The 17,629-nt window shown below is 56.3% G+C and overlaps 2 protein-coding genes across 6 annotated transcripts in view; one reads left to right on the top strand and one right to left on the bottom strand.

Moving 5' to 3' along the window:
• Positions 1–1,771: 1,771 nt before the first annotated feature.
• Positions 1,772–6,237, top strand: Chpf2 (chondroitin polymerizing factor 2). Its single transcript, XM_059257734.1, has 4 exons — positions 1,772–2,407; positions 2,841–3,405; positions 4,027–4,209; positions 4,814–6,237. Exons 1-4 carry the CDS (start codon positions 2,145–2,147, stop codon positions 6,113–6,115), a joined length of 2,313 nt encoding a protein of 770 aa, XP_059113717.1. The 5' UTR covers positions 1,772–2,144; the 3' UTR covers positions 6,116–6,237.
• A 162-nt stretch (positions 6,238–6,399) lies between these two features.
• The window catches only part of Smarcd3 (SWI/SNF related, matrix associated, actin dependent regulator of chromatin, subfamily d, member 3), a 32,338-nt gene continuing 21,108 nt past the window's right edge, over positions 6,400–17,629 (bottom strand). For 2 of the 5 annotated variants that reach the window (XM_059257739.1, XM_059257740.1), the window contains 12 exons: positions 12,375–12,586; positions 10,526–10,568; positions 9,763–9,885; positions 9,487–9,645; positions 9,189–9,284; positions 8,947–9,048; positions 8,643–8,804; positions 7,668–7,765; positions 7,393–7,528; positions 7,000–7,122; positions 6,778–6,879; positions 6,400–6,561 (listed from right to left, as the gene is read on the bottom strand). In XM_059257739.1, the coding sequence (XP_059113722.1) occupies positions 6,508–6,561; positions 6,778–6,879; positions 7,000–7,122; positions 7,393–7,528; positions 7,668–7,765; positions 8,643–8,804; positions 8,947–9,048; positions 9,189–9,284; positions 9,487–9,645; positions 9,763–9,885; positions 10,526–10,568; positions 12,375–12,586 (1,410 nt within the window). In that variant the 3' untranslated portion in view covers positions 6,400–6,507. Of the gene's footprint in view, positions 6,562–6,777; positions 6,880–6,999; positions 7,123–7,392; positions 7,529–7,667; positions 7,766–8,642; positions 8,805–8,946; positions 9,049–9,188; positions 9,305–9,486; positions 9,646–9,762; positions 9,886–10,525; positions 10,569–12,374; positions 12,587–15,441; positions 15,676–17,629 lie in introns of those variants that run through there. The other 3 variants (XM_059257737.1, XM_059257735.1, XM_059257738.1) reach the window with 3 other exon arrangements.

The following is a 17,629-nucleotide window of genomic DNA, read 5'->3' on the forward strand; positions in this document are numbered from 1 at the left end:
CACACATACCCCGGTATCATTTGGCAACAAAATTGTCCCTGTACGTTTCCAAACTGCTCTCTAGGTGTGGCGCTGTTCTTGGGAGCCCACTGCCATCTTTTCCTGCTAACTCACCTTGGGCTGTTCTGCACTTGGCTCTAGCTGCCCCGGCCTTGGTCAACCTCCTTCCTTTCTCAGGGCCTTCCTGTTCTCTCTTCTTTGCCTGGAAAACTCTGCTTGATGTCTGGATGAATCTTGCTGAAACTTGGGATCTCAGTACGTCCACATCCCAATCTAATTTAATTCTTCCTGCTTTGTTTTCCCTCTTAATTCTATACTTAAAAAATAAATTTGTAAAATAAATAAATAAATAAATAGATTTGTGTTTGTGTGGGTGTAAACACACACGCGCGCAACAAGTCACAATCGTGTGGATGTCAGAGGACAGCATGATAGAGTCAGTTCTCTCCTTTGACCAGGCATGGAACTCAGGTGGTCAGTCTTGGTGGCAAGCACCAGCACATGGTGAGTCATCTGACCGGTTCTTAACTCCGTTCTTTTCTGCCTTGAAACTTACCGTATTTGTGTTAGTGTCTACGGCCTGTCTCCAGCAGTTCTCACCACCTTAGAGCTACAGCGTGAGTCTGAGGCATCTTTCTTTACAGCTACCAGGGTTGAGCTGAAGTGAGGGATCATCTCTGGTCCAGTCGGGACTCACCCGCCTTGGTGTTAAGAGCCACAGCCTCCCAAGCGAGCGGTGCAGCCGCAACCATAGAGAGCGCGAGGCGGGAGCGAGGGGCCCGGATGTGGTCACCATAGAGACGGGTGACTGACAGGTAGCGGAAGAGGAAGCCCAGGGAAGGCTAGGCTGTGAGGTGGCAGCGACTGCAGAGCTGAGCTCCTCGGCCCGCAACGGGGTGGGCTCTTGGTCTCGTCACCTGCGAGGCGGCCCCATCTCCGCCCCGGCTTGCCGTGGGGATCGGGTGTCCCTGTCGGCCTGATCGGCCTGAGCACCCGCTTGGTCCTGCTCTCCGCCGCAACCTCCTTCCGCCGCCGGGGCTCCCAGAGCAAACCTGCTGGACGCCGGGCCTCCTCTGCAGTCGCGGGACGTGGGCGATTCATTTCTGACTCCAGACGACCGGCTAGGATTCGCTTTGGGTCTTCTTCCGAGGGCTGGCACAGGGCTGTGGTTGCCAAGGGACCTAGTAGGGCACTGGCTGGCGCAGGCGCGGGTCCTGTTGGAAGGTGGTGAGCCCCTGCTGGCCTTCCCAGACCCCAGTGTTTCTCGGACTGCTGCTGTTCTCTCGGGTTGCTTTATTTTGTAACCTAGTTACATCAATAGTGTCTATAATTTGTGTCTTGTTGCTCTTAGGAAGGTGGACAGCAGTGGGCTGAGTGGGATGGCCTGCAAAATGGCTCCGTCAGCCATTGCGCTCCTCTGAGAGGCCAGCTGTGCTGAGTCACTGTGGCTGTCCACCTCATTTAGGTGGGCAGATGGGTGTGCACCATGCGTGGCTAATGATCTTATGTGACAAGGAGGGGGTTCCTAGAACCTGTGGGTTTCTATGACAGTCAGGCACAGGGTGGAAGGAGGCTCTGACCTCTTCCTCTAGTGCTAGCCTGCAGCAGTAGAGTCAAGAGTCCCTTCTTGGGCCTGAGCAGACATGGTGGGCCATGATACCTACAGGACAGGGCAGGGTGGCTGAGGTGGGGCCCTTTGGTTGGGCTGTTGTTTGGATGGTGCATGCGCTTTTCCCTGACCCCTGCTTCATCAGGTGCTTCTGACTTTTGAATTGGGCTCATGCTTCAGATGGATGTAACCTCTTTGGGGGTTCGGTTTGGCAGTATTGCACTTCCTTTCCTCCTTCTACCGGACTACAGACTGCGATCCCAGCAGTGAGTGGCACTGTTCACATAGACATTAGTATTTTGTTGAGGGGTGTATCAGCACCATGGCCACTGAAGACCAGGCATAGGGAGTTGGGAAGACTTTGTGGGGGATGCTGGGCCTGGAAGCCAGCACACTTTGCTCCTTTCTCTGTTGCTGACCTCATTGACCTCAGGTTCCCTGGTTAAAACTGTGGGGCTGTTGCTGGCCTGGTGCCCCTCAACCTATTGATCCTTGAGACTGTGCCCTGGGGCACCCCACGTCAAGGCCTGCCACCATGCGACTGAGCTCCCTGCTGGCTCTGCTGCGACCAGCACTCCCCCTCATTTTGGGGCTGTCTCTGGGATGCAGCCTGAGCCTTCTGCGGGTTTCCTGGATCCAGGGTGAGGGAGAAGATCCCTGTGTAGAGGCTGTGGGGAAGCCAGGAGGGCCACAGAATCCAGACTCAAAAACTGGGCTGGACCAAAGCGATGAAGACTTCAAACCTAGGATTGTCCCCTACTACAGGGATCCTAACAAGCCCTACAAGAAGGTGCTCAGGTGAGGGTGATGTGTGCATACCCCTACCCCAGCACTGATGCTCGTTCTGGAGCTGTTGACTGCTGTGTTTACATTGCTGCTCAGTGGTGCTTTCCCAGAAGCATTTGTTTCCTGTCTTGGTTTGCTCCTAGTTCATCCCTCCCCAGATCTGAGTGTCTCACCCATTGGTGTTAATGTTCACTGTTCTTGAACAGAGCTGTGCTTGCACTAACCCCCTGAATAGACCTGAGCAGACCCTGCCCCCACCCACTAGTAGTCCAGCATCACCTGCTTAGTGGACACTCACACAGTAGCTGGTCAGTAGTGATGAGAGAGTTCTCTTGCCTTTCTCAGCCCCAGCGCTTTCATTCTTAGGGATATATGTTCTGGGCAAGCTGGTGATGCTCCCTTAATGGCTCAGGAGGTGACCCCTTATCCTCTGATCTCTCCACAGGACTCGGTATATTCAGACAGAGCTGGGCTCTCGTGAGCGCTTGCTGGTAGCTGTCCTGACTTCCCGTGCCACACTGTCCACCCTGGCCGTCGCTGTTAACCGTACAGTGGCACATCACTTCCCTCGATTGCTCTACTACACAGGGCAGCGAGGGGCCCGGGCTCCTGCAGGGATGCAGGTGGTGTCTCACGGAGATGAGCGGCCCGCCTGGCTCATGTCAGAGACCCTGCGCCACCTTCACACACACTTTGGGGCTGACTATGACTGGTTCTTCATCATGCAGGATGACACATATGTGCAGGCCCCCCGACTGGCAGCTCTTGCTGGCCACCTTAGCATCAACCAAGACCTGTACTTTGGCCGTGCCGAGGAATTCATTGGTGCAGGCGAGCAGGCCCGGTACTGCCATGGGGGCTTTGGCTACCTGCTGTCACGGAGTCTCCTGTTGCGCTTGCGGCCACATCTGGATGGCTGCAGAGGAGACATTCTCAGTGCCCGGCCTGATGAATGGCTTGGCCGCTGCCTCATCGACACTCTGGGCGTCGGCTGTGTCTCACAGCACCAGGTGACAGCCCCTTCAAGGCAGTCCCAGTCCCCCAAGGGTTGGCAGTGACTGAATGATTGCTGTCCAAACCGAATTCTCGAGACCATCCTCTTGTCCTTCCCAGACGCCAGCCTGCCCCTTCAGCTCTCCCTTGCTCACCTTACAGCACTGGGGCCATCAAAAGTGCGTATCCTTAGGGACCCCTAAAGCCAGAAAGGTGCCTAAACTCACCAGCCCCAGCCCCACCCCCACCCCGTTTTCCACATCCAGTGCGCGTCACAGTTCAGGACAATGTGAAAATGTTCTAGGGTTGGCCATCCCCAAAGTGGAAAGCCCAGAGGTCCCTCTACCACCCTAGAGAAGGTGGAGCATCCCAGCAGCAGGCCATCTGGGAGGTTCTTCTGTGACTGTATTCTCATTGAGCAGTGGGGTTCTTGGGGGCAGAGGACGTCCTTGGTTGTCTATTTGCTTTCTCATTTCCAAAATGTGGGCATTGGAAGTAGGAATGGAGGCTGGGGAGCCGTGCATTTCTGTCACTCGAAAGTAGCAGCAGTGATAGGTGTGAATGCTAAGGAGGGCCGTGGGGGCTGTGGGTGTAACAGCTTACACGTGCAGCATTGACTGTCTGATTGGTCCCTCTAGGGGCAACAGTATCGCTCCTTCGAACTGGCCAAGAATAGGGACCCTGAGAAGGAAGGGAGCTCTGCTTTCCTGAGTGCCTTCGCCGTTCACCCTGTCTCCGAGGGTACCCTCATGTACCGGCTCCACAAACGCTTCAGTGCTCTGGAGTTGGAGCGGGCTTACAGTGAGATAGAACAACTGCAGGTGAGCTGTGCCTGAGGGCCGTGGCTGGGAGTGCACAGGGAGCCTGAGGAGCCTGAGGAGCCAGGCTTACGGGAGAGTTGGGGCTGGGCTAGTAAGGTAGAAAGAGGCTAACTTCCTAAATTTAAAACCACCACAGGGACAAGGGACCCTAGGGTCCAGGACATTGTAAAGTAAGCTCTGGGCTGACTCCCACCAAATGTGTAGGTAAACTCCCAAGAGCTCACTTAAACGCCTCTACAGTAGTGCTCTCCTCTGAGACAGCAACCCACAAAGTCCCAAGCTTCTAGAATTGTCCTAAAAGGTCCAAAAGGTAGAAGAAGGGGATTCTGTGGTGTGAGGGTCTCCAGAGGCGGGGTAGAGATAGAAACAAAAGTCTGATCATGACGAGGATGTATGTGAGTCCTGTGAGCATGAGAGTGGAAGTGTGTTGACATCTGGCAGCAGCTGTGTTAGGGGGTATTACCCATCTCCCTTCTGCACTTTAGATGAAGACTGTTCTGGGCAAGGGACGAGGTGGTTAGCCGGGACTCTGCTGCCTGGGCGCCTGGAGCCGGGTGGGATCTTAAAAGCAGCACTAATGTTGGGTGCATTTCCTCCACCCCAGGCTCAGATCCGGAACCTGACAGTGCTGACTCCCGAGGGCAAGGCAGGGCTGAGCTGGCCTGTCGGGCTCCCAGCCCCTTTCACTCCACACTCTCGCTTCGAGGTGCTGGGCTGGGACTACTTCACAGAGCAGCACACCTTCGCCTGTCCAGATGGCGCTCCCAAATGCCCGCTGCAGGGGGCTAGCAGAGCAGACGTAGGCGACGCCGTGGACACTGCACTGGAGCAGCTCAATCGGCGCTATCAGCCCCGCCTGCGCTTCCAGAAGCAGCGACTGCTCAATGGCTACCGGCGCTTTGACCCCGCGAGGGGCATGGAGTACACCCTCGATTTGCTTCTTGAAGCTGTGACTCAGCGAGGGCACCGACGCTCCCTGGCCCGCAGAGTCAGCCTGCTGCGGCCGCTGAGCAGGGTGGAAATCCTGCCTATGCCCTATGTCACTGAGGCCACCCGGGTGCAGCTGGTGCTGCCACTCCTGGCGGCTGAGGCTCCGGCTGCCCTGGCTTTTCTTGAGGCCTTTTCTGCCAGTGTTCTGGAGCCTCGAGAACATGCATTGCTCACCCTGTTGCTGGTATATGGACCCCGGGAAGGCCGCGGGGGCCCCGACCCTTTTCTTGGGGTGAAGGCTGCAGCAGCTGAGTTAGAACGACGGTACCCTGGGGCGAGGCTGGCCTGGCTTGCTGTGCGAGCAGAGGCCCCTTCCCAGGTGCGGCTCATGGATGTCATCTCCAAAAAACACCCCGTGGACACATTGTTTTTCCTTACCACCGTGTGGACAAGACCTGGGTCGGAAGTCCTCAACCGCTGCCGTATGAATGCCATCTCTGGCTGGCAGGCCTTCTTTCCAGTCCACTTTCAAGAGTTCAACCCTGTTCTGTCACCACAGAGATCCCCCCAAGGGGGCCCTGGGGCTGGCCCCGATCCCCCATCCCCTGGTGTGGACCCTTCTCGGGGGGCTCCAGTCGGGGGCAGATTTGACCGACAGGCATCGGCAGAGGGCTGCTTCTACAATGCTGACTACCTGGCCGCCCGTGCCCGGCTGGCTGGCGAACTGGCAGGCCAGGAAGAGGAGGAAGCCCTGGAGGGGCTGGAGGTGATGGATGTTTTCCTCCGGTTCTCAGGGCTCCACCTCTTTCGAGCCGTAGAGCCAGGGCTGGTGCAGAAGTTCTCCCTGCGGGACTGTAGCCCCCGGCTCAGTGAGGAACTGTACCACCGCTGTCGCCTCAGCAATCTGGAGGGGCTGGGAGGCCGGACCCAGCTGGCCATGGCTCTGTTTGAACAGGAGCAGGCCAACAGCACTTAGCTTCCCTACCGGTGTCTGCCACAGCCCCAGGAAGGGCAAGGCAAGGTGATGGACAGATGGAGGGCTTGTCACTGTATTTTTTTAAAAATAAGAAAACGTTATTAAAAGTATCTTCTGCCAAACTGTTTTTAGGTCTAGGGAGAGGGGTAAGGAGAATCTATGGGAGGATTGTGAGAGTTTGTCTGCAGGATTCCACTGCCTTCCCCTCTTTCCCTCCCTTCCCAGTCCCCAATGACCACAAAACTGCTGTCTGATGAGTGATCTTTAATCCAGTCCTCCCCACCCCACCCCCCCGCCCCAACCCCACAGCAGCAGGGGAGGGAGGCCAGAGTCCAGGGCCTGTGCTGGACAGTGTGGCTGGCTGGTCCACAGTGATGCTTGTTCACGGGCTCCTAGGTGTTGCGCACGACCAGCGATTGCTCCAGCTCCTGCCTGCGCTGCTGGATCTTTAGAGGAAGTGTGAGCAGGGGCAGGGTTACAGTGATCCTGGTGAGTGACCAGGGGGTGGGTACCCCTTCTTGGCACCCCTTCCCTGGAAGAGTCTGGGAGCCAGGAGACTACTGCATGGGGATGTAGGGTGGTGGACAGGGGTCAAGCATAGGCAGCAGCAAAGACTATATTAGCAGGTGAGAAGGGTTGGAGGAGAGGGGAGCCTCCATTACCTTACAGTAGAAGTAGCGGCTGACGGCTTCCTGGGACCAGGGCTGGTGGTAGAACTCTGCCCGGCGTTCCTCTTCAGGGTTACCAGCCACATCCGTCATGACCTGGGAGGGAGCGCGGGTCTGTCCTGAGTTCCCAGTACCTCACCTGCCTGCACTGCATGCCCATCTTTCCCTCCCCGGGTGCTTGTCTCGGTGTCAATGCTCTCTGAGCCCTCTCTTCACCTTGAGGTCTCGGCTCTGAGAGCGGAGCAGGTCTTGGACGTAGCCTTTGGGGTCTCTGGAGAAACTTAGCATGAAGTCCCTCTGGATCTTGAGCTGGTTTATGGACTCGATCGTCTCATGGATCTACAGGTAGAAAGACATGATTTCCACCCGACTGTGATGTGGGAGAGAAATGCAAGAGAAAGAAGGGGTGGGGGGCCTTGCTGCTTGTGAAGGGCAGCTTCGCAGAGCAGTGAGGGGAGGGGGTGGGCAGAGCTGAACTTGGAGTGACGTCAGCTTCTCACAGCAGGGAAGGGCTGTGTGTTCCTCATGGCCTCCGTCAATGCTGTGGTCTGAGTGTTTTGTCCTTTCTCTTGGTTAATGTCCCACTCTAGCTCTGGGCTCAGGCCGCACCTTACTGTCCAGAGCACTGATCTCCTGCTGGTTGGCCGTGGACAGGAGAAAGCTGCTCATCTGCCCCTTCAGTGGCTCCTCTACCTCCACATCAATGTCATAGCATGCTGTCTTCTTCTGGTCTGATGGGTCCACGCTGCCAGAGAAGCCCAGCCTTTGATGTCCATGGTACACCCCACAGAAGGCCAGGGATAGGGCAGGGGTGGGTACAGGAGGAGGGTGGAGAAGGTAGGGAGGGCTTTCCCCGGTCTGTGGAGGAAGCTAGGCCACCTCACCTGATGACGTGGTTGATAACAATTGGATCAGGGGGCAGCAGCAGGGCTGTGAGGCGCTGGGGAATCTCAGAGAACTTCAGACGGGGACAGTCAAAAATCTGAAGCAGGATTGTTGAGAGGGGGGTCATTTTTGGCGTGTGTGTAAAGAGACAGTAACTAATTCGGATCCTTCCATTCTGGAAGGACCACAAGAAGCTGACAGCAAGTCAGATTACCGGGTGCTCATGGCAATGAGCTGGGCTGAAGGTGGAGAAAAAGACCTGGCCGATGGGGAGGCTGGTGTGGGGCCCTAAGTATGCCTGTTTGGCTGTTAGTCCCTCTACCACACTCCGTGAACAAGTTACTTAATACCTTGGGTCTCTGTGCCTTCATCTCTAGAATGGAGATATTAACAATCCCCATCTCATGGGTTGTCACGAAGATTAGGTGAATTAGAATACAAAAATAAGTGTTTGGAATGGCATATGGTAAGTGCTCAATAAATTCCAACTACTATTTCTACTCAGGTTTATCTGCTGTGTTTATTTTAAAAGACATTAATAGTAACACACTCTACTTTGGTAGAATTTTGCCAGATCATTTTTGTAACAATCTGGTTTTCCTTAGCTGCCAGATACATGTGTGATGGCACAGCTTTCTCCACCCCTCACATCAAAGACAGAACCAGAGGCAGAAAGAATAGCCAAGTAAGGTACCCCAAGTCTAGACCCAGGACTGGAACCCCAGGGATCCCAACTCCAAGTACCAAGAAGATTACATTACAGGATGCTGTCTCCCACCAAGAGGGTCCCAGACATGCTTCCCTTGGGGAACAGCTAAATAGACTGTAGAAGAGCCTGGACGAGCCCCAAGGCCATGACCCTGACCGTTCCTGGTATTCAGGAATTCAGCAAGAGAGCTGGCTACCTTTGAGGAGTGCAGCTGCTAGGTCACTATGCCTGCTCCCCAGATCCTGGGGCTTAGGACATCCATTACCTGCTGGAAATACTTGTCTCCATTGATGTATTCCTTGTCATGGGAATCCTGCAGTCGGTTGGTCTTCACATACTGCCATAGTGCCTGGACAATGGCTGAGCGGCTCTGTGTATGTAACCCCAGCAGCCGGGCTAATCGGGGGTCCAGTTTGAACTGGGGAGGCTGGGAAAAGGTTACCAGGACAATTAGATCAAAGGGGGAAAAGTGGGATCAGGGGCATGGGGCTTATGGTCCTTGGCAGTGTGCTCCTGGGAAAGATGGATAGGAAGGAAAACGGGGTCTTTGAGTGAAGGATAAAACCAACCTGATAGTCCAGCATAAGGAGCAGGGTACAGCGCACACTCAAGTCCCCTGGTCTCTTCACTTGGAACCCATCTGTCTCCTGGGTTGTGGGTGTCCGGTGCCACTGTCCAGGGGGAAGAGCTAGGTCACCCACAGACCCATCTGGATTAATGGGGCCTAGGGTTTTAGGATGGTCCTCAGTCCAGATCTGCAGCCTCTTCAGGGCCTTGGGTGAGCCGGAAGGGCAGAAGCAATCTGTCTTACCTCAACGAGGTGGTTGTCGGGGCCATAAAGGTCTTTGTCCAACTCAATGACCAAACTCTTGAAGAAGGAAGAGAACTTCCGCTTCTGCTTACTGGGCTGTGGGAAAGGGACAGGGACTGTGGGGGCAGAACAGGGACCATGGACACAGAATGGGCCAAGTTGGCAGCAGGCAAGTGGTATGCTCAGAGGCAGTCCTCTGTACCCAGACTGTTCCCAGGCCCACCCGCCCCAGCCAGGGTTGACTGCCCAACTCCCAGTGCAGACATTTGGTTCTGTCCTTGACTCAGCCCATACCCACCCCAGGACACCTGGAGAGACCTGGGCCAGGACGTACATCATCCAAGAGCTTCCCCTCCACCCGCAGCTCCCAGGAGGCAATGCTGCCGTCAGAGTCTTCAGCATCGGGCTTCGCAGGGTTAAAAGTATTGGAGATATAAAGACGCAGCTTTCGCTTTTGCTGTAGAAATAAAGTGTAGCACAGGACCAGGGCTGTGTGCACCTACCCAGGGGTACCCTGCTTCCTCCTCCTGGACAGGGCACTTAGAGCCCTCTTCCTACCCCCACACTAAGGCACCTTCATGGGCCTCTTCAGGGCCTCCTGGATGTCCACCCGCTTCCGCATGATGGTTTGATCCAGTTTCCTCTCAAATGCTAGGAGGTCCATGTAAGCCTGGGACTCAGGGACCAGCTCCCGAATCTGGAGGGGGAGCAGAGTGGAAGCAGGGCTCCGTCAGTCTTGCAGGGCAGAATGCGTGCCCGTTCGGTGATCACAGGACACAAAGGGCATGTAGGGGAGCTGTCCGATTGATTTCAGGGTGTGGAATTCTGAGTGTGGATAGGACTTGTCCCCGGGACTCTATTATATAGCCTCATTGTGTGCGGATAAAGATTGCTTCTCCCTCCAGGAAAATCCATGCATCTCATCACCAGGGAAGGAGACAGGACGGGCAGCCCAGCAGGTGCAAGTGCCTCACCCTGTCACCTCCCTAAGATAGTTGGGAGGTACACCTGCTGCCCTCTCCCATGTCCAGGACTTCCTGCCATCTTCTGTTCCCTTCTTTGTCCCGTGCCTTTATGCCTCTGGACCACTGACATTCAGCCCCCTCAACCTCAGGCCCCGTGTTCTGCTCCTCCTCCCTCCAAGGCTCTCCAGCTCCTTCCCTCAGTCCCACCCTGCCCTCTCCCATAGGGAGCCTCCTCACTTCTTAATGAGCTTCTAAAACAAAAAGAGAAAGTGACTAGGACGCTGAGCCCAAAGCATTGCTCCTGAGGGAGGAGGGGAGGGCGGAGCAGCAGAGGGTGGGGGCTGGCTGGGGGCTTCTATGAAAGGCACTCACCCTTTGAGGGAGGATTTTGTCAGCCATCTTCCTCCTCTTGGCACTGTACATTTTTAAAAGAAAAAACCAGGTTACCATGGCGACAGATCTGGGAGTAACGAGGCCACCTGCTAAATTATCCCGACATCTCCGCCCGCCTGGCTGGGGTTCCCACAGCCTGCTTGTCTGCCCGTCTGAGGGCTATAACTGCGGTGTGGGGCTGGTACTTCTCTTGGAAAGCAGGATGACTGGTCCTTTCTCTGGCCTGGGACTCCTCCTCCCCCAACACACACACACACACACACACACACACACACACACACACACACACCCCTTATACCTCTCACCACATATATCCTCAGAGCCAGAGGAATTCAGACTTAGGAGAAACTAGCGAAAAAGGAGAGGCCTCTAAAAGATGACTGCAAAAAGCGGGGAGGTGGGGAAGACAGGGGAGAGAAGACAGCTTCTGAAGACCCTCTTCTCCTGCCAAGCAGGAGATACATGCCCAAGAGAGCCTGAGCTCCAAGAAGGGGAGAGATGGCTCTTCCACCTGGTTGCTGGAGCCATCATGGTGTGAAGCTGGTGGGACTTGGCACTCCCGCCGCTCTGGGCTTGGAAGGGACTGTTTAAGGGCAGGAGGTGCTTGTGGTCTTGGACCATTTGCCAACCAAGGGACACACCACATTCACAAGGACCCTGGAAATGTGCAGGGGTGTTCTATGTGAGTGTGACTCAACCCTGGAACCAAAGTGGCTGGACCTATGGGAGATAGTCCCTAGAATCGGGATGCTTCTCAGTTTTAAAAGCAACCCAGAAAACCCTTGGGTGGCCAAGAGTGCACACAGCCTAGAGGATAGCTCTACACTGCCCCCATGTGGCAGTCCCACTCACTGCCCCCTCTCTATCCAGAAATCCATTCTATGGTCAGGCAAGCAACTCATTAAGGAAAAAAGAAAAAAAGAAAAAAATAATAATAAAATAAAAAATAAAAAAACCCAGCCCATTCTTAGGCTTGGCAAGCCTCTCATAAAAGTATTTCAAATAAATTGTCCACACAAAACTCTTAACTTACACACAACAAATCAAAGAGTTATTTGCTATACAAGATAATCATTCACTTTATAAAAGAATTTATCATGGAATGCCTATAAATGATTTTCCCTGATGTGTAAAAACTACTTAATAATGAGGTAAAATTAATATTACACCTTGTATAAAAATCCATCTGTTGTGCAAAAGGAAGCATGTGTGTTTGGCTAAATACTGATGCCCATAGGGATCTTGCCAACAGTCGGCAGGGGCCATGGGAGTGCCACCAACTTCTCAGACAAGGAAATAAGCTGGTGTGGTGGCCTAGGGGCAGAGCTGGTCCCTCAGAGGGATTATAACACCTATTCACACCCACTGCCAAGATGGGGACTGTGGAGGTCTAGAGGGACTCTGACGCAGCCTGGGATTCAGGACTGGCGGGGAGGTACCGGAGGACCACACTTTAGAAAACACAGCTAAAGCTTAGCCTTCAGTCTATTGCCAGCCCTGCCTCTCCCCAAAGACTGAAGCATCACCCAGAACTTGGGGTAAAGGACGGGAAAAAGGATTTAGCAGGTGACAAGCAGAAGAGCGAGGGGTGCGTGCAGAGAAGGGACACTAGAGCTGACTATCGCAGCCTGTCTCCACTGTGGGCACACAAAAGAACCAGACCAGTGCCCCCTAAGCCCTCCCCAGAGAGTACCCAAGCCAGAATGACTTGGTCGCTGCTAGCATCCTTCCTCAGCTTCCCATACCCATCACTCACCCACCTGGTCCCTGAGGCTTCTGCCTGCCCGCCCCTGCCCGCCCTTCCACGCCGCCCCCCCACCCCGCTCACCTGCGGCTCCGCGCGGGGGCGGTGGGCACAGGCTGGCCCTGGCCCTGTGGCTGGCTCTGCCCGGGCGGGGGCGCTGCTCGCTTGCGGGCGGGCTCCATGCCCGCGGGGGCCAGGCCGGGTCTCACGGCGGGGCTGCCCATGTACGGGGAGCCCGGGGGGCCCATGGGCGCCCCCTGGTGGGGCATTCGGGCTCCAGACGGCATCCCGGGGCGCTGGGGGGTGGGGCGGGAGGTGAAGCAGAAACCGGCACCAGCAGGTCAGATTCGGTCCCGACCCCCAGGCCAGCGTGCTGCGTCCCGCCCCTCTCCAAGACCCGGGGCTGGTAACCCTGCGCTGAACGAGGAGTGGGAGTGATTGGTGGGAGGGGCGGGGGCGCGGGAATCTGCGGCGCTCTGGAGGAGGGGGCTCGCCGTCTCCTAGCAGGAAGCTAACTGAAGCCAGGCAATTGCCCAGGGCATAGCCGAGCCTCGGAGCTGTGCAAGGTACTGCAAAAATGAATATTAATGGCGCCTTTCAACCTTTCAAAGGATGTTCACATCCGCACGGTCCCCTGCAAGCCAGTCAGAGCAGGTCTTTTCATCCCCAATTGACAGATGGGGCAACTGGGGCTCAAAGAGAAAAGCGACCTCGCCAAGGTCACCCCGCTCATCCCGGCAAAGGCAGCACCTGACGGGCCCTGCTCCCCGCTGCTCCGCTGAGGCGAGGGGCTGATCTCCTGCGCTCATTTACCATTCCCTGATTTCCACACCCCACTTCTGGGGCTTTGTACTTATGGCCCCCGGTCTCCCTTTCAGCGTCCCCGGTTTTGGACCCTTGATCTCAAACAACCCCTTCAGCGAACTCCAGGTCTCTTGACTTAGCCTGCCTCCTTAATTTCATTTCTCCCCAAGGTGATAGAAGAGGCTTGGCAAGGGCACCTGAGGGGCTGAGTTTTTCTGAGTGACAAGTGGGGAACTGGACTAGAAGTGAGCTGCCAGGGGGCAGGGACGGTTGAAGGAAACCACACCTGTGCTGGCATCCATTTCTCCCTCCTATCCGCCTACACCAGAGAGATAACCCATTCCCCATCCCATCCCAAGAAGGTAGAAACTGGAAGGAAATGAGGCAGCTTGTATTTCCCCAGCCAACTGGGCAGTCAATCAAAACAGATGAGGTACAGACACAAGTGGAGTGTTCGGAGTCCACTTGTCCAGGCCTGGGAAGGGAGTTGAGGTTTAGGGACTAATCAGGAGGTGGGATTGGTTCAGAAGAACAGGGAGGTGATGGGGGGGGTGCAGATCCTATTATTTAAACACCCCCATCTCAGACTAGGGATGTAGCTTGGTACACTGCTTGCCCAATACACGTGAAGCCCGGGGTTTGATCCCCAGCATCAAATAAATTGCACATGGTGGTACACACTCATAATCCCAGTCTTAAGGTGGAGGCAGAAAGATCAAGACCATCCTCCCCTACAGAGTGAGTTCGAGGCCAGCCTAGGCTACAGGAGACCCTGCCTCTATATATAATAAACAAATACAAAGCACCCCTCATCTCACTCCAGGACCAAGAAGCCCCAACCCTAACTGCCAGGCCTCTTCCTCCCCCCAGCTCCCCCCCACCCCTGCACTGCTCATTCCTAAGGTCTCCACCCTCGGCCAGCAGCTGTCCCTGCCCATCTCCTTCTGCAGTGAAACCAGCCAGTCCCAGAATTTGCTTCCCCGATTCCACCTGCCTCTGTCACTCACACCACCAATACCACCAGGGTGGAAGCCCAGGCCTAGCCATTCCCCGCTGCTATTAAAGGCGCCCTTGATCACTCCAGAACTGAACCTCCAAGTTGGCCATGTTCAAATCCATATGTAGAGCCTCTTCTTCGCTGGCTAGGATTCTTTAAAGCAACTCCCCCAAGCAGCTAGGTTAGGATTGGTAACTCCACTAACCCACAGGACTGCCTTGGGAATTGCACCCCAGAGATCCCTGCAGCCAGAGGACAGACTGCCACAGGGAAACCCTCTTCCCTATCAGCTGCTCTCTATCAAGGCCCCTTCCCTATCAAGGCCACTGAGACTGTCTGGTTTACTGAGAGGCCCTGAGAGGAAGGGGCCTCTAGGGGCTCTGCCACCAGAACCACCATCACAAGAGGTCAAGATTTTGGGGGCCCTTGCCTCTCTCACTGAGAAGGTGCTTCCTGGAGTCACAACCAAATTTGGCCATAGTAAATCTGACTGATTCTTCCCTCCATCACATATCCCCAAGCTTGGAGCCCCTTACAGCCAGGCTGTCCCCTGATTCAACTCAACCATCCACCTCCTTAGGTCCCTGGATACTCTCAGATCCTCACGTGTCTTCACATGTCTGTGGCAGGACAGTATAGTGTTATCCCTTTGGTCTCTAGGCCTCGTAACCCCAACTTCAGCCCTTCACACCTTTGAGGTGTTAAGGTCATCAAGTTCTGGGGGCTGAGTCTGCCAAGGGATCCTCTGACCTCTTTAACTTGGGGTCCATCTCTCAAGTAGGCCTCCCTCAGCTCTAACAGCAGGGCCAAGTCCCCAGGACCCTCCTGCTAGGATGCAGAGGTCGCTCAGTCAGAGAGCTTTTTGCTCTCAGGTGCCTCCAGGGTCACCTGCTCCTAGTTCCTTAGACCCAGTCAGAGTGACACTGTCCCAGTGGATGAACAGGGACAACAGGCAGCCCAACCCCAGTTGTGTGCTCCAGTCGCCACCCCACCCCCACCCCAGGGCAGGGGTAACACCTGGGCCCACCAGTAAAAGAACGGAGGACATGTCAGCCACAGAGGGGACCCACCTCTTGGGGGGCACGGTGTCCACATCCCACCCCTTTCCCCTGACAAGAGCCCAAGCCGACGCCTCCCTTCCCGGCCGCCGCGCGCCCATCCCCAGCCGACCGCTTGGCGACGTGTTCGGATGCCAGGGCGCCGGCAAGGTCCCAGGGTTGGGCCATGACCGTGCGCCCCCCAACCCAAGGGGTGGGAGAGCGGGAGCGCGCCGGCGGCCCCTCCCGATCATCCCTCCATTCAGCCCGAGCCAGCTCGCTCACCCTCCCCCGCTAACTTTCCCCCACTCACCACCCCATGGACCAGAAACTCAAAAAGTTTGCTTTTCGTGGCTTTGCGCGCCCCTCCGGCAACTTCGTCCGCGGCCATCGGGGTGGGCTCAGCGGCTCCTCTCACTCTCTCTCTCTCTTCCTCTTTCTTTCCCTTTTCTGCCTTTTTTTTCCTCCAACTCTCCCCTCTGAGTCCTGCTGGGCTCTCTCACACTTCTACTCGAGCGGAGTGGGGAGGGGGCCCCTTCAGGGCTGCCCTGACGGCCCACGGCCCACGCCGCCGCCGCCCGCCCGCCGCCGCCGCCGCCGCGGCTGCCGCATTCCTGCACTGATAAGACAGAAATAGTCCGGCGGCCCGGGGTCTGCCTGCGACGCGGCGGGGACAGAGCAGCCCTCCCGTGCACCCCGCGTGGTCCAAACGGCGCAGATAAGCGGCAAGACGAGCCGAGCCGCCCGGAGGCTGGGAGATGGGCAGCGGCGCGGCGCCCAGGCCGCCGCCGGAGGCCCACCGGTGGCGGCACGGGGAGGGAACACCAGGGGAGGTGACAGGGGGCTCGCCGGCCACCCTGCCTTCGCCACAAATAGTTTCTCGGTTAGGGAATTCGCCGACAGGGCCAGGCAGAGAACAGGCAGTTCCAACTTTCTTTCCCCAAGTGGCTCCTGCCGCATTTCTGAGGCCCTTTCCCCAGGGACCAGACAAGCCAAGTAGGGAAACATTTGCTGGAAGGAATCTAGGGGGGAGCCCGAGCCCGGAGGAGGCCTTGCTCCTGTCCCAGGGCCGGCCGCCGCGGTGGGTGTGCCGGGCCAGCCTGGCTCCTGGGCGTCCGCAGATGTGTGTGCCCTTGTCTCGCACAACGTGTGTCTGCACCCTTTTGTGGCACGGCGCAGTGGCTGTGGGTGTGGATGTTTATGTGCGTGCACTGACAAACGCCGGGTCTGTGTGCTTCCCTCCACGAGAGCCGCCGTGCCTGCGCGCGTGCGTGCGGGGCAGGACACGGCCTGTGTCTTTCAGCTCTGTGGGAGTCTATTTCTGGGCTTGTGAGTCTTTGTTTGCCTCTGTGTGAGAAAGTGAGGGCAATAGGGGAAGTATTTCCGAAAAGGGGGCATGGATTGGGCTCAGGAGAACAGGAAGAGTGAATGTGGGGAATGGTGCCGAGCCAGGATGGGTACTTGGGTGGGTTAAGGAGGAAAGAGTGAGGCAAACAGGGCTTGATGGCTTTGGCATGGAGACCCAGGGAGGCTGGGGATGGTGAGGTCCGCCCCAGGACCGAAGAGAAAGCAGGAGTGTGGAGTGGGAAGACGAGGGAGCCCCAAAAGAGATCGTGTAGAGAGAACGGGCCGACCCCGGTGTGCGGGAAGAACAGACAGGAGGGGCCGTTCGTGAGATCCCTAGGCTGAGCCCAGGCCCCGCCCACGCCAGAAGCCACGCCTCTTCCCACCTTCTGGAGGAGGAGCCCGCAGGCTTTGGGACAACCAAGGGTCACATTTACGGGCTTGCTAGGGCTGCAGCTGTCAGAATTCAGAAGAGGGAGGGACAATGCCTGAGGGAATTTGTGGGAACACATTAAAGTTTGAGCCCTCAAGACCCACCATTGCACCAAGGGGTCCTAAGCTTTGTTTGGCCCTTCAGAATGCCTTCGTTGGTCAGGACAAGGAACAGAGGGAATGTTCTCCCAGGAGTCTTTTCAGCCAGCACCTTATAGTTTCCTGCAGTTCCTGGTCGTATGTCATTGTCCTTGCAGGTGCCCACTGTCACCGTGAAAGACTAGAGAGGACATCTTGTTCAGATGCCGTGGGAGACACTGGTTTCAGGGTGGGCTGACTCCAGCAGTCATGGGCTATAAAAGCGGCTGCTGATAGTTGGAGCCATGATCTGCTTGGGTCCAGCTGCTCACCTCCAACCCACCACTCATCCTCTCGTGGGAGGCTCTTCCGCCATTGTGTAATGCCTGCCCTCTACCTGCCCCAGCACACTCATCCTTTAAGGCCCAGGTCAGACCCTGGTTCCTGCAAGGAGTCTTCCCCGGCCTCACTCCTGGGAACACATCTTGATCTTCTCCAAATGTCCAGTTGCATCTGTTTTGTCCATAAACTGGGCTGGACTAATGCCTCGTATGCTCTTTGCTTCAGGTGTGTGGGGTTTGGTATCCCAAGGAGGCTGTGACTCCTGAGGGCAGTACCGGGCCTTGGGCCCATGTTTCCCGCAGGCC

This window comes from Peromyscus eremicus, chromosome 3 (assembly GCF_949786415.1).
Source record: "Peromyscus eremicus chromosome 3, PerEre_H2_v1, whole genome shotgun sequence".
NCBI classification, from domain to species: Eukaryota; Metazoa; Chordata; class Mammalia; order Rodentia; family Cricetidae; genus Peromyscus; species Peromyscus eremicus.